Source organism: Juglans regia, chromosome 4 (genome assembly GCF_001411555.2).
Source record: "Juglans regia cultivar Chandler chromosome 4, Walnut 2.0, whole genome shotgun sequence".
NCBI classification, from domain to species: domain Eukaryota; kingdom Viridiplantae; phylum Streptophyta; class Magnoliopsida; order Fagales; family Juglandaceae; genus Juglans; species Juglans regia.
Genome location: NC_049904.1, coordinates 28314114 through 28329900, shown reverse-complemented (window position 1 = coordinate 28329900; position 15787 = coordinate 28314114). Strand labels below are relative to the sequence as shown.

Genomic DNA, 15787 nt, shown 5'->3' with positions numbered 1-15787 from the left:
GGAAGAGACTTCGACGAGGACGGTGATTACGACAGTGATAGCGGTACACGAAGGGCATTCAAACATTCGAGAACTGTATTTTTAGGAAAGGGGACGGCGGCATTTAAAAGCCTTCGTCCCCCAATAGCTTATATGTATAGAGCCGTTCGAACGTTAGATTATACGTTTGAATAGTTTTGACTTACCGCTCGAACCATATTTGTTTCAAATTTAGTAAATATCTATATTATTTAATATATTATAGTATATTATAATTAGTATCTGTTAATTAAAATAGATATAGTAAATATAATTAGAATATAATTAAAATATATTATAGTATAATATAGTAAATATCTATTATTAGTATATGCTAATTAGTATATGTTAATTATAATATAGTATATTTATCATATAGTATATAATATACTATATTATAATTAACATATACTAATTACACTCCTAGGTACAGTCGCCGAGTGCAAGCAGCGAGTAAATGGCTGACGTGGTATTATGCCACGTCAGCTGATTTAAAAAAAAAAGAGAACAACCTTTGCTTTCATTTCTCTTTTGTTTTGGATTCCCGCTCGACCTCTCTCGTCTTCGGCTGGTGTGAAGAGATTCCCGCTTTGGTGCTCGACGTCAATACAGAGATCTTCGGCTGGTGTTTTTCCTTCAGATCGTAAGCTTGCATTGTCTTCAGCATGGGTTGTGGGTGATTTTCGGCGTGGGTGATTTTTGGCGTGGTCTTTGTCGCACGTTCTTCATCTTCCTGGGTTTGCTCGGCGTGGGTGTCTTTCTCGCACGTTCTTCATCTTCTTGGGTTTGCTCTTACATTTTTGTGCTGTTTGTTTGCAGGAGTTAGGGAGGTGTAACAGTTTTCGGCTTCAAATCGACTCTCTCTTGAAAGCTCTGGGATTTCGTGGTCTTCAAATGGAGTTGTGAGGTGAACTGGTCCAGCACGGTGGATATCAACTGGATCTTTTACAATGGTAAAGCACCTTTTTTTTTGTGTGTTTGGAAACCCAGCTCCGTTCATGTGTTTATGCCGTAGAAATGCATACTCATGTGAATGAAATTCATGTTTCTGAGTAAAAAAAAAAAAATGCATAATATTCGAACTTGTTTCTGCTGAGCTCTCAATACAAATTAATTGCTACCTCTAAGTTATGGATGCAGTCATTTGTAGTCGAATTTTTCGTTCCAGTTACCATTCTCACAATTTTCATTATAGAGTTGTGCTTTGATCAGATGAAGCTTATATCTGATTTAGTTATTTTTAGATTAGTGTTTTAGGGACTCTTTGAGGAGTGTTGCGTTATGTTTTTAAGATATGAGAGTTTCAATTTTTGTTTAAAGGAGGTGCTAATGGTATCCTATTTTTAGAAAATATTGACTGCCTCTCTATATACAAATTTACAATGTTGTGGAATTAGGGCTTGAAACTTGGTCTTTGATTTCTATATACAAGAAATATTTGTTTGGACCCTAGCAGTCAAAAGTTGTAGTTTTGATACCTTATTGCAAAGCTATAATTATTATTGTTTGGTATGATTAATTAAAAATGCATGCTCAAGACATTCCACTTGTTTGTTCACTTAGTATTCTTCCCAAAGACTGGCCTTGGATATTGAACAATGTGTACAGGGCATTGGAAATGGGGAAGAACACTCAAATCCGCTAACAACATCTCGCTCAAACACCCCTACCTCAGTATGTTATTTTATATTTCAAAAACTTATTGGAAATAGTCTACTCAATGTTTCTCATCCTAATTATCATTATTATTTTTATGTTAGGACATCCCTCAAACGGGTTTAGCCAACTTTCCAAATCACATGCACAGTTACTATGGACCAGTGCCTACATGGTCACCAGCTTTTTTGCCATATCCAGATGGCAGCCAATATCCCAGTAACATTCAGGTGGTTTTCAACGTCTTCTTGTTTGTTATGTGGAGGGCTTTTTAGAGTTTAATTGCTCTTGTAATTTTTTTTTTAAGCAGAATGTTGGTTACCCATTTCAATATGGGATTGGACCTCCGACTCCTCACATCGCTACAAGCTCCACAACAAGCGCAAGGGGTTGTTCAGAGGATAGAGGATAGACCCGATTGTAGGGAAACTGAAGTGCCATATACAAACTCAATTGTTGATGAAGATAGTAAAGAGGATAGATCCGAATCACGAGAAACCGACGATTGCACTACTGGTTCACCATAGTTAGTGCAAACGGATGGTGATGATATAATTGAGGAGCCAAGGTCGTGGATGAAATTCAATTCTTTTGAAGATTTACATATCTATTATAAGGATTATGCTAAGAAATGCGGGTTTGGGGTGATGACACAAAGGAGTGAGAGGGGAGATGATCAAAGTATCAGATATGTCACTCTTGGTTGTGCACGTGGAGGGAAGGCCCGGATTAAGAGTTTGAACGTCGCAACACCACGCCCGACAGGAAAGACGGATTGTAAGGCAAGGATTAATGCCTTAAAGGTTGATGGAAAGATGCGGTTGACAACAGTCCATAATACACATAATCACGGCCTCAGTCCAAATAAATCTCGTTTCTTTCGTTGTAACAGAAAAATGAGTGAGACTGTAAAAAAAGTTCTAGATACAAATGACTTGGCTGGGATCCGGATGAATAAGAGTTTTGGATCTCTTGTCATTGGTGCCGGAGGCTTCGAGAACCTCCCGTTTTTGGAAAAGGATTGTCGCAATTATATAGACAAGGCACGTCATCTACGACTTGGTGCAGGTGGTGCTGGAGCACTTCGAGATTATTTTTTGAAGATGCAGTACAAGAATAATGGTTTTTTTGCATTGATGGACTTAAGTGATGATGGGAGGCTAAAGAATATATTTTGGGCAGATCCACGCAGTAGGGCGGCCTACCAGTATTTTGGTGATGTCTTCACATTCGATACCACATACCTCAAGAATAGATATGGGATGCCATTTGCACCATTTGTTAGTGTAAACCACCATAGACAATCCATTCTTTTGGGAGCGGGGTTGATTTCAAGTGAGAATACAGAGACCTTTACATTGTTATTCCAGACATGGTTGCAGTGTATGGATGGTATACCTCCAAAAGCTATTATTACTGATCAAGGTAGAGCAATGAAAAATGTAATTGCTAATGTTTTTCCAGAAAGTCGGTATAAATTCTGTTTATGGCATATATTGAAGAAAGTTCCCGAGAAGTTTGGGTCATATGCTGCCTATAAAAGTGGACTAAAAAGTCACCTAATGAAATGTGTGTACGACACTCAAACAATTAAGGAGTTTGAGAAATGTTGGGATGGGTTACTTAACACATACGACTTACATGTGAATGTCTGGTTGAAAATTTTATATGATGAGCATTAGCATTGGGTAACAGTATTCTTAAAAGAGCACTTCTGGGCTGGAATGAGTACAACCCAGTACAGTGAAAGTATGAATGCTTTTTTTTATGGTTATGTTCATGCGAGGACAAACTTGAAGGAGTTTGTCGACTAGTTTGACAGTGCGCTGAGGAAGAAAATTGAAAATGAAAACAATGCAGACTTCCACACATTTAGCGTCACCATTCCCTGTATATCTAGATCTCTAATTGAAAAGAGATTTCAAGAGTTGTACACAAATGCTAAATTTAGGGAAGTCCAGCAGCAAGTAATGGGTGTGCTCGATATGGATCCATGTCTACTCAGTGAGGATGGTGTAATGAAAACATATCTGGTGGAAGATGAAGTTTGTGTTGAAGAGTTCACTAAGCTTGTGTCCTATATAGTTAACTTCAATGTGGAAGACTGCGATGCAAAGTTCATTTGGGTTATTCGAGATGAGGGGGATATTGTGTAGGCATATTTTAGCCATCTTCAAAGCTAACGGTATAAAGTTATTGCCAGACCGGTACATTTTAGATCAATGGAGGAAGGACATAAAGAGGAGATACACGTTAATCCACAGTAGCTACGATGCTGGAGATCAGAGGCCAGATGGTAATAGATATTCAAGTTTGCTGAATATATGTTATCAGATGATAACTTATGCAGCGGGTTCCAATGAGCAGTTTGAAGATGCAAAAAAAAAGTTATATTCAATGATTGACTTGTACCGTGAGAATCAACACCCCCTATCTATGACCCAAACAGGTTCGTATGCGAATTTTTGCAGTTTATTTATTTTAAGTAGTTCTTGATAGTATGTCATATTTAACAATTCTATGCCCCTGGCAGGTTCGAATGCTGGTTTTACGACACTGGATACAAATGCTAGTAGTTCAAAACCCGTACTAAGTCCAAATGTTGTGTGAGGGAAAGGAAGACCTCCATCTCTAAGGAGAGCATCCAGGATGGAGAAAGAAATGCGGAAGGTTAAAGCCAAGCATAAAAAAGCACCAGTCAAAGGAAAACGTAAACATGTGCATGTCTTAATATTAATGGTATTAGATATATACATGGTTATGTATATTAGCTTTATAACGTAATTACATGGTTATGTACATTAGCGAGATGAAGGAGATACACTTGTACCGGACGTGTGTAGAAATTTATTTCGCCCATTAGATGCAAATATCACCAGCCCTAGACAACTGCAGGTATATTAATTGGAAATTATTTTGTTATATTTAAGTTTGCCTATGGAAGAAGTAAATGCAAAAAAATAATAATAATATATCATTTTGTTAATCATCAACAGCCTGTTCGAGACAGCTCGATTTTTTACAATAGTGGAACCCAGCTCCAGGGAACAGTGATCGAAAGTCAAGAAAGTGTAATAATTTCAAATTTTTCACTTAATAATTTCAGTTTTGCACTTTTCACTTTCTGACAGTTTCACTTTCAACATTCTGCGTACAAATCTTTATAGATACAGTTTGGGTTGGATGGATCACAACCGGTACAGCATGGGTTCGATGGATCACAACCTGAGAAGCATGAATTGGATAGATCACAACTAGATTAATTGATATGAGCAAATGGGCATTTTTGTGTAAATGTAGAATTAGTTAATGTTATTATAGTATGTGTTGGGTTCTGGTGTAAATGCGAGAACATCATAGTGTCCTGTTGGTGATGTTGTAAACATACTTGTGATTTTGGTGATGTTACTTCAATCCAAACGTAGGCTGTATTATGTATGTTTAGCATCTTGGTGCTTGTTGGTGATTACATGGCAGCTGTATTGGTTGTTTAGCATTAATTCTTCCTCGGTTGTCATTGCATCTTGATGAGTTGGAGCAGTTGGATTTTAATTTCATTTTTTCTTTCTCAATTCCAATATTAGATCGAGTTCCATAGTCATGAGGATGAGAATTGATTTGTACTCAATGTTTCATAAATTGGGATATGGGATCTATGGTGCATTTATTTATGTTTTTAGTACTAGTGCATTTGGGTTGTCTATTTGTGTGCGGTGCAGATCAGGGATGGTATTATCTGGGATGCCGTTTGTTTAGTTGAAGAGTTTGGAAATTGAAGAGAAAATCAACAGCTTGTGAGATGGTGTGCGGTGCAGATCCTGTTCTGAAGCATGAAATATATCTGACGTCTTCTTGTTTGCTACTACAAAGTCCACATAGTTCTGAAGAATTTTGTTATATGCATGATCTTGTTCTAAACAACCATAATCAAATGTAAGTAACATGGCACTTGCTGAATTTTACAGAGGCAAAATGGCAATTGCTGAATTTACATAGATATCATATCACACTTGGACTAAACAACCAAAATGACTTGTAACACTTAAATTACACATTCAAACTAAGAAACAACAAACAACCACTACCAACTCACTAAGCAACAACAAACAAAAACTACAAAAGCCCAAGACACCCGAAGAAGCGTCCATGAACGTGTTATTCCAGCTTCTTTCTCAAAGAGCATCAACTCCTTCCTTCAAAAACTCCTCATCTTGACCATCTTGCACCATCTCTCTCTTCTCAATCTCATCCTCCCTCTTACGGATCTCAATCTCCCTCTTCTCAATATCGCGAAATCTGTCATCGACCTCTTTCTCCTTCCTTAATAGTTCATTTTTTCTTTCTTGTAATTCGAGCTTCATGTATTGATCACCATCTACCCACTTGAAAAACTTGCAATATGGTAATCTCTGATATTGTGTAGGCATATATAAAAAAATGTTAGTGTTTTTAATTTGCAAACAATTTATTAAACATGTTACATGTCGAATCAGAAGTAGTTACCTTCGTGTTATAATTTGGACACCCAAAGAATGGTTGTCTTGGATTTCTGAGAGTATTTGAGTATCTAAATGTAGCTTGAAGATCGCAGAAGCACAATGGTTGACAAGTACGTATACCAGAGGATGAAGAAGATAGAGTTGATAACGACATTCTAACATTCAACAATAACCACAGGGGAAAGGCACACATATCAAAAGATACATATTTCTGAAAACTTAAGGGTCACTGAATCCAATGGTGTCACTGCCTGCTGTAGTTATACCTAGACTACCATAGCATTAGAAGGAGGAAAAAAACCCCAATTTCTGTAATCTAAGCTGCCAGAATTTTTGTTCATTTGAATAAGTAAAATAACAGAAGGACATAGTTGAAATTCCAGAATAATTGTCAACATTACAATAGACAAACAATAGACAGGAGAACAAACAAACAGAAGTTGGGGTGAGGATCAAAATCCAGAGAATATATTGAACAAAAAATAGAGGACAACTTCACAGAATAAACTAGAGAACAAAAGGTAACTACTTACTTGTTACATTAGTCTAATGAATTGGAAACAATAGTCTGCCCCAGGAGGTAGAGTAGTCTCATACTTACAATAGTCACTTTAAACAAAAAATAACTTCATTACAATAGTCTCAATACTTGTTCAAATACAATAAACTAGATAACTAGGTCAAAGAATAAATCCACGTTAAGCCACCCCATGACAAATTCGACAACAATAAATAAATAAATTGAATCAGGAGATATTACTTATGACCTAGCAATTACCATAGGAACAAAAACAATAAACTGATTCACTCATATGTGTTCAATATTACCTCTCAATACGTTTGATTAGTTGTTCAAAAACAATAAAGTAGAGAACAACTTCACAGAGTAAATCCAGAATCTACCCCAACAGAAATTCAACAACAGTACAAAAATTCAATCTCAATCTATCCTCTGACCTAATAATTAACATAGGAATATCAGTTACTCATACTTGTTCAAATAAACTAAAGAACAACTTCACAGAGTAAATCCAGAAGCTGCCCCATGAAAAGTTCGACAGCACAAAAATTCAATATCAATATTACCTCTGGCCTAACAATTACCATAGGAATATCAGAATCTCATACTTGTTCAAATAAACTAAAAAACAACTTCACAGAGTAAATCTACAATCTGCCCCATTAAAGATTCGACAACAAATAATAAATTCAAAATCAATATTACCTCTGACCTAATAATATTACCGCTTGGGCTAGGTTTCGGGATGAACAGGAAGGGGCGGGCTAGGGCTAGGGTTTCTGGATGAACGAGATCGGGGTGGGCTAGGGCTAGGGTTTTTGGGTGAACGAGATTGGGGAGGGCTAGGGTTAGGGTTAGGGTTTTGGGAGGCGGGTTAGGGTTTCGGCATGAGGGAGATTGGGGCGGCTTAAGGTGGTTTAGGGTTTCGGCATGAGGGAGATTGGGGCGGCTTAAGGTGGGTTAGGGTTTGGGATAAGGAAACCGACCGTCTATCTCGCATTCGTGGGAGACGAAAAGCCGCAGTGGAATCGGTTCTGCGGGAGACGAACCGAGGATAGACGTGCTGAGGGATGGCCCAGAGGGGGAGGGACGTCTACTCGAGGTAGCCGCTTCGCGCCGACGATAGCTAGGAAGGAAGTTTCATGAGGAAGTAAGACAGAGAGGCAGGGAGGGAATTGAGGGAAAAGTGAGGGAATTGAGGGAACTACGGAGACGAAAACAAATCGAGAGAGGCGTGCATACATCATTCGAGTGAAAGAATGTTTTCTTCAAAACAAAACAAAACGAATCGTTTTGTATTATGCCACGTAGGCCCCGTTTGCACGCCGCTTGCATAGGGCGCTTGCAACAAGCTTTTCTCTACTAATTATAATATAGTATGCCACATCAATAGGTGCGCATACAAGATGAAAAAAGAAAAAAAAAGGTGTGCACTATTTCTGCCTGTATGTAGCAATGCTGCTCAACACCTATACATATATGTGATGTGTCTAATCTATGCTTAGGATTTCCTTTCCGGATAATACTACAGCCCCCGCTCCTGAGTCCCACTCCCCCTTCCTGCTTGATGTGGCATGCCCCCGTGACATCTATTTTAATATTCAAAAAAACAAATGTTAGGCATCTATTTTAAGAAAAAAAAATGTCAGAAACGCTTCATTTCTTTTTTTCTTCTTCTTCTCTCTCGAAAAGCTTTGTTCTTTTTTGGTCAGAACTCTTCATTTCTTATTTTCTTCTTCTTCTTCTTCTCTCCAGAAAAAAAATACCAATTCTGGTGGTAAGTAACAATTTCAAATGCCAAAATGGTTTGCAGCATTTTGAAAATTATTGAGACCTAGTGCTTGCCCAATAGGTCTTTGACTCGAATCACCTCCATTGATGCTTTGCAGCATTCGTCATGTGCTACACATCATTGCCAACTCTCATAATCTTGTCTGGAACGAGCACCTCAAGACTCCCCTTCCCAAGTCCCTTGTGGAGTTCTACATGGAGGACAAGGATTTCGTATGTGCCAATATTGTTGGTGTCACCTTGGTCTTAGCTGAATCACATCATAGTTGACACTATTGGTTCTCATTAATCGGTTGGTATTGGAAGCTACCATCTGCATTGATATGAGATTCACAAAATGAGAGGATGATATGTTGCACTAGTACTGCATGTTGCCCATGCAAAAGCATTTGAAGTTGTTACTTGCCACCAGAATGGTTTTTTTTTTCTTCTTCGGGAGAAAAGAACGAAAGCCAACTGATTCAGAGAAGAAGAAGAATAAAAAAAAGAAGCTGAGGCTGAGGTTCACCCAGAACAAAAAAGAAAGAAGCTCTTCGAGAAAAAGAAATGAAGCGTTCTGACCAAAAAAGAATGAAGCTTTTCGGGAGAGAAGAAGAAAAAAAGAGAAATGAAGCGTTTCTGACATTTTTATTTGTTTTTTTTAATATTAAAATAGATGTCACGAGGGCATGCCACATCAAGCGGGAAGGGGGAGCGGGACTCAGGAGCGGGGCTATAGAATTAAAGTAATGCTACATGCAATCGTGGAGTGCGCAAACGCCGTGTAGTCATTTTGAAAAAAGAGTGAAGTTTACTGTTAAGAAATTATTATTCTTTCATGTGGGTTCTGTATTTATTCATTTTTTTCAAAATAATTACACGGCACTTATGTGCTCACGTTTATAACTATCATTTCTCGTAGAATTATCCTCTTCTTCAATAATGCTCAATCTTGGACTTGGAGCTCCATGATCTTATGCGTAGCACGTGTTAATCAAATATGTTGTTTTTCTCGAGGTAAAATTGGATTATTCTACTTTCTACCCATTTCGTCACCAAGCATGGAGAATGAAATCGTCCCAACCTCCTAAATCAAACCCTCTAACTAATTACATTAATTACTCTCCCACCATTTCCTCAAGATCATTTGGTATATAAAATAAATAGAAATGATATTTACAATTATAAAATATATAAGCACTGTATAATCTTTTTAAAAAATAGTAAGTAAATATTAGATTGATATAAAAATTAAGAGAAATGATAATTACAGTTATAGAGCTCATAAACGCCGTGCACTCCTTTTAAAAATAGTGAATCAATATGAGATCTACATGAAAAAATTAATTTGTAATAGTGCACTTCACTCATTTTCAAAAGGAGGGCATAACGCAACGCTTGCACAATTCATGAATGTATCTAGCATTATTCAAATATTAAATTTTAATAGTAGACTCCGTTCTTTTTTAAAAAGATTACGTAACGTTTAAACATCTTACGATTGTTTTGTATTTGAATAATGTTTGGGAAAGAAATTATGAAAAGTTTTGAGATGATATCATTATCTCATCTAATTTTTTTTTTTTTTCAACATTACATCTCATCTAATTATCCAAAGATAACCTAGTATTAATTGGGTTGTTGGGTTCATTATTTCAAATCCAAAAGAAAAAAAGTACTTAAAATTCATGATCGAGATTAGTTATATATATACAAGCTGCTCGACTAGCTCGAAAAATGTCAACCGAAAACAGCCATATAATAAAATAAAGAGAAATTATATTTATAATTATAGAGTGTGTAAACATCGTTCACTCTTTTTAAAAAAATTGAGTAAATATAGGACTCACATGACAATTATAATTTTTTAATTATGAACTCTATTATTTTTTTTAAAAAAAAATATTCAACAGTTGCACAACTTATGACGATATCTATTGCTTATATGTTTATTTCTATTCACACACTTGATATCTCCATGATCCATGGATACTGGTTTTTTGTACAAATATATATATATATATATATATATATAATTATAAATAAAAGATCTATGCATGCATAAGCTCAAATATCTCACTATATATTATTTAATTTTTATTAGAAATTAAATGCGACATATGTGACTTGAACTTCTATGAGAAATTCCCAGCTTGCAGCCTCCAGACTTATAATTATCAAGACCTCATTCTGAAGGCTAGCATCAGAGGTAGTAGTGGATAAAAACGTCTTTCTCCAAGCACAGCATGCAAGATTCTTTCATAAAATAAAAATAAAAATCATTTTAATCTTTCGAGTCCAATTCGCAAGTACTTGTGGTAGTCCCATTTATTAATTTCTACAAACGCCATCGTCCCCCTTTTTTTTTTTTTGAAGGACCATGCAAGCTGTATTAATTAACAGGGGACCATCTGAGAAAAAAACAATTAATAGGGGACCAAGATTAATGGTGCCTCTCATTTTGATTTTGACAGATACTATATATATTTTTATTTAATAGTTTAGAAAGAAATTATTAATAAATTTCTAATTTTTTAAAATTTTTAAAAATATAAAAAAAATATTTGGAAGAAAAATACATTTATACCATCGATAATGGTACCATTCTAGTTTTCAAGCACCGTTTGTCATTCCAAGAGTCGGGCTCACGGTTAAACATATATAAAACAAATAATAGAATTTAATTATTTTTATTCGACCAAGTTTATGTGATAAGTGGTAATTTTATATAGTACTAGATCAATAGATACTTGAATCCTTGATCAATTAGAATTCTGACTTTACACTAGTTTATTTTGTTTAGTTAAATATTCTTTGTGTTGGACATATTAAGAGAGAGGTCTCACTCACATGCAAGGAAGAGTGTTAAGACCATATAAAATAAATAATAAAATCTACATTTTTCATGAAGTTAAACATTTTAAGAAGGATAAATAGCAATTTTATAGAATCTTGTAAAAAGCAAGAAATAAAAAAGCAAGCTCGAGAAGAGTTTCCAGTATTCATATTGCCAGGGTACATCCATTTTTATTCAACAGATTATATTTGTAAACTCACAGAAAATTAACACATCAGATGGATCGGTACTTTTATCAAAGATCACAAACTACAATGACCAAATTATTTTTATTTAAATGACAGAGACAAGGGCACGCACAAAACCATGCATCTTTATTTAGATTCTAAGACTACTACTTCATGATTAATTCAAAGCGTTATAGCCAGGATGTTTGTTCCTATAAATAACGCATGCATGAGATTTCAATTCCAGTACTAGATCGAGCATGAGAGAGGATCAAGTAGCAAGGACTTGATTTTGTTCCGCTTGTCTCCATCTTGAACACCAAACCAATCTCCTTGGTGATAAAGGCCCTCCGCCACACGTGCAATATTCACAAATGTTTGCATGAGCTGCATGGGCATCTGCGTTAAGCATTCCCCGTTTAGTTTCTTCCAGCTTTCGTCTATCATGCCTTTGATATGCTTCCGAGCCATTTCCTCTGAAACATTCTTCTCTCTCATATAACATACGATTGATGATGGAGCATCTCCTCTTTCAACTTCGGCCTGTTTTAAAGTTATATATTACACTTAGCAAAATTTCAATTAATTTACAATGAGTACCATACTCATGTTAAAAATATAATACAAATAATTAATCAAATCTAGTATTTTTAGCTCCCATCAGCTTAATATTTTAGAATAGATGATAATTTCATAAAGTATCCTAAAGCAGATGATTAGGTCATGAGTTCGAACCTTGATTCTACACAATATCTCATTTAATTAAATATTTTACATATTAAACCCACTCATTGAGGATGAGTCTAGTCCACACATGAGGGAAAGTGTTAAGAATATAATAAAAATAATAAAAACTACGACTTCTAGTTCCCATCAGCTAAGTTTTTGGAAAAAGATGTGATTTCACATGCGCAACAAACCAATATTCAATCATATTTAAAGGTTTTCATTTTTTTTTTCTAGATTTAATGGATATATGAGTAGTTACCGATGAAGTTCCCAGATCATTGCAGAGTCGAACTATGACAGATATATTATACAGGAGGTCTTTGCTTTTCTCCATGAAGTTCTCGTATTCCTCAGTTTTCATGACTTTCTGCTCTAGACAGAAAAACGCATGGGCAAACAGCAATGAGCCGGATGATGAAATCCATGCGTTGCTTAGATATTCCTGTAGGGATGGAGTGTAGCCCGTGGTGTACCACTTTGCTTCCACATATAATGCGTTACAAAAATCTGTCCACTATTAAACAAAAGAAGAAAATACTTTCACCCAAAACAAAATGAGATTTGTTGTAGTTAACATTAAAAAAATATATAAATATATCTATATATTTATGGAATCATTTATGGAATCCATTATTTTTTCAATTTTCTATAAAATAAATTAAACTCATCCCAACATAATTCATATATTTAAATACATATCTCAACATATTTACATTCAAATATATTTCAATGGGACCTGCAAAATAATACTAGTCACAGATCAATTCAGATAATCTCATATCCAAACGCAGCCTTCACATATTCATCGTGATAGGAAATTAATGGATGTGTACTTACCACTTTCTTTACTTGTACTGGTAATAACTGGTCCCAACCCTTCTCTCTTTGGATTTCATTGACAAAATCATTTGTCGTATTGTAGAGTGCTAGGAAACAAATCTGCATGCACTCCGGAAGCTGTTTAGTTTCACTAACATCCCACCTGAATTTGTTTAACATGTTGATTAGAATTCTTCAGGTTCTAGGAATTAAGAAAACCTCAGGGATAGTAATTGCTGCAACACTAACATATTTACGGCAATGGTGAAGAGCTCGAGTTCTTCCAATTTGCCATAAATGTCGTAGACATCATCAATTATCAATATAAAATTAATGGCTTTTGTTAGCCATTTTCTGAAACAGCTGTGGTCAGGTTCGCACGCAAGGCCCACCGAGAAGACGAAACTTTCGACAAGTCTATCTCTTGCAAAATTCAAATTTTCTCGGAGACCCAGATTACCCCACCACCTAAAAACACACAAAAAATAAAAATAAAAAACATATCATTAATTTGATTTTTATGGTACAATATTGTATCGACTATGAGGACGTCACATGATCAGTTATCCATATCGAGTACTTTCATTTAGGTCCGTTTAGATATTCATCTCATTTTATTTCATATTATTTTATTTCCTTCTCAAATGTCATCATTAAAAATATATAGACACTTTTCAATTTCAAATATTCAATTATTTCATCTAATATTAGTACCTAATTATTATAACTTTATCCAATTTCTGAACAAAACATAAAAAATAATTCAATTTTTTTAAATTACAAAATAAAAATAATATTAGAAAAGTATATTATAATAATATTTAAACTTTATAATATTTTTGTTCAAATTTCTTCTCTCCTTTCCCAAGACTCAATAAAATATTTTAAATAAAATCATTTCACTATTATTTACAAACTATCTTACTACTATTCACAAAATTTTTATTTCATCACAACATTTAAACGAGGCCTTAGTTACCTGGATAGTTCCCTTAGGTCTTTTTGGAGCGTGGCTTGAACTATGTTAAAATTAAGTTTAGCAAGTTCAAGCAAATTAATAGCGTTCATGTCCCTGTGTTTTTCTTCGACACTGATGTGCCATTTGACGTCAAACCATTGCACCCTCTTTTGTGAGGGAAGCTCCAAAGCATGGATCACCTGCTTCGCAAGGAAACTGTCTAAATTTGCAAGGGTTTCTTCAAGAGTTGTGGTTGAGAATTCTCTAGCCGCATCCAGAAAGTTTTCACCTTCTAAGGCTAGGTGTGAGGCCTCCAAGAGCTCCAGCATTCCTTTGATAGTTTCGTGTTTGCTTTTCCTGATGAATGCTCCCGTCTTTGCATCCGTGAAGTTGCTAAACATATCTGATATGGTTTAACATATATAATTCATTGAAGTTAGATATGAGCAGGATTTGGAAATAACAATATATATTATCTTAAATAGTACTACGTTGTACTCTGAATATTATACCTTGTGAAACATCATAGCCATGCTGCCGGAGAAGCTTAAAGCACAGAGCAGTAGCGTAGAGATCATCCTCTCCATTAAGATTCCCATTTTTCTGCTTGATGGATATTGCTATGGTTGCTAGCGCCTCCTTGATTTCCACTTCAAAGTGGATGGCTAAACCCAACTTTTCCAAGCTGTCGATCAGCTCCAACTTAGCCAGGGAGTCAAGTTCTACAGCTTTTCCAAATATAACTGATCTTACATCTTCTATCAACTTCTCTGCACGTTTTTTACATTCCGGTTCCTGCAAAAACAAAAAAACATGCATCCGATCGAATATAATCTCAATATATATAGGAAACAATATATATGGAACTTTCTAATATAATTAATGAATATAATTCATGTGAGTGGGAATTAGGATTCTAACATCGTAAATGCTGTCAAGAGATTCCAGGAAATCGCATTTCCATATATTTGCTTCGTAATTGGCAGACCGTCTTTGATGTATTAAATTAAAAGCTTCAGATTTCATCTGAAATGGTAAGGTTTGCTGCCCGTCTTGTAGTACTGGTTTCTTACAGTCCATAATGATCGAGTACTTGAGAAGGGAAAAAGGCTGGTTAGCTAGCTAATGAAGAAACTAGCGAAGTTAACGTTAAGATAGCAACGCTGAGCTATATAGCGGGTGATGTTGGATGTGGAGAAAGTTGTAGTTAATGAGAGAGCTTTATATAAGGCAACGGCACACGAAATCATGACAAATTATAAACTAGCCCCGCAAGCAATTACACCGACTAACTATAAGAGAAGTTTTTTAACTACAAAGAGATTCTACTTCCGAAAATAACTTTGAATAATGCTACATGTTGTTGTAGAGTGCGTAAATATCGTGCAATAGTTTTAAAAAAGAGTAAGGTGCACTATTAAAAATTAATTTTTTTCATGTGGATTATGTATTTATTTACTTTTTTAAAAATAATTACACGACGCTTGTGCACTCACAACGACAACTATCATCTCTCAATAACTTATAAACTGACTTAGTTTGTCATGGCACATAATATTGAAAAATTATTTTTATTGTAAAATAAATCTAACATATTATATTAAACTACGTCAATTTATATGTTTACTCTTATCGAATCTTTTTAAGACTATAACAGTTCTCTAATTATTATATTTATTATATTAATTAATATATATTTCAAATTTTATATTTTAAAAAATTCTATACACCACACTATCTGCATCTCACTTACATTTCATTATGTAAAATGTAATACATTTATCATCATTGAAT

General features: G+C 35.1%; 3 protein-coding genes across 3 annotated transcripts; 1 reads left to right on the top strand and 2 right to left on the bottom strand.

Annotated features, from left to right (window-relative positions):
• Positions 1-2321: 2321 nt before the first annotated feature.
• LOC118348228 (protein FAR-RED IMPAIRED RESPONSE 1-like) lies at positions 2322-4284 on the top strand. The gene is made up of 4 exons (XM_035689278.1): positions 2322-3145; positions 3575-3800; positions 4009-4123; positions 4208-4284. The coding sequence occupies exons 1-4, from the start codon at positions 2322-2324 to the stop codon at positions 4282-4284; spliced, it is 1242 nt and encodes a 413-aa protein (XP_035545171.1).
• Positions 4285-5846: 1562 nt separating this feature from the next.
• Positions 5847-6327, bottom strand: LOC109006430. The gene is made up of 2 exons (XM_018985703.1): positions 6178-6327; positions 5847-6083 (listed from the first exon to the last, which is right to left on the bottom strand). Exons 1-2 carry the CDS (start codon positions 6325-6327, stop codon positions 5847-5849), a joined length of 387 nt encoding a protein of 128 aa, XP_018841248.1.
• A 5123-nt stretch (positions 6328-11450) lies between these two features.
• LOC109006436 (alpha-farnesene synthase-like) lies at positions 11451-15186 on the bottom strand. Its single transcript, XM_018985710.2, has 7 exons — positions 14915-15186; positions 14506-14788; positions 14015-14396; positions 13285-13503; positions 13054-13198; positions 12476-12730; positions 11451-12030 (listed from the first exon to the last, which is right to left on the bottom strand). Exons 1-7 carry the CDS (start codon positions 15071-15073, stop codon positions 11737-11739), a joined length of 1737 nt encoding a protein of 578 aa, XP_018841255.2. The 5' UTR covers positions 15074-15186; the 3' UTR covers positions 11451-11736.
• Positions 15187-15787: the final 601 nt, after the last annotated feature.

Coding starts and splice junctions, on each gene's coding strand:
- LOC118348228 (XM_035689278.1), top strand. CDS start 2,322: ATGACACAAAGGAGTGAGAGGGGAGATGATCAAAGTATCAGATATGTC. Junction 3,801..4,008: donor GCGATGCAAAGTTCATTTGG/GTTATTCGAGAT, acceptor ATATGTTATCAG/ATGATAACTTATGCAGCGGG. Junction 4,124..4,207: donor CCTATCTATGACCCAAACAG/GTTCGTATGCGA, acceptor TGCCCCTGGCAG/GTTCGAATGCTGGTTTTACG.
- LOC109006430 (XM_018985703.1), bottom strand. CDS start 6,327: ATGTCGTTATCAACTCTATCTTCTTCATCCTCTGGTATACGTACTTGT. Junction 6,084..6,177: donor GTCCAAATTATAACACGAAG/GTAACTACTTCT, acceptor ACACAATATCAG/AGATTACCATATTGCAAGTT.
- LOC109006436 (XM_018985710.2), bottom strand. CDS start 15,073: ATGGACTGTAAGAAACCAGTACTACAAGACGGGCAGCAAACCTTACCA. Junction 14,397..14,505: donor TGGCTATGATGTTTCACAAG/GTATAATATTCA, acceptor AAACCATATCAG/ATATGTTTAGCAACTTCACG. Junction 12,031..12,475: donor ATGATCTGGGAACTTCATCG/GTAACTACTCAT, acceptor ACTTTAAAACAG/GCCGAAGTTGAAAGAGGAGA.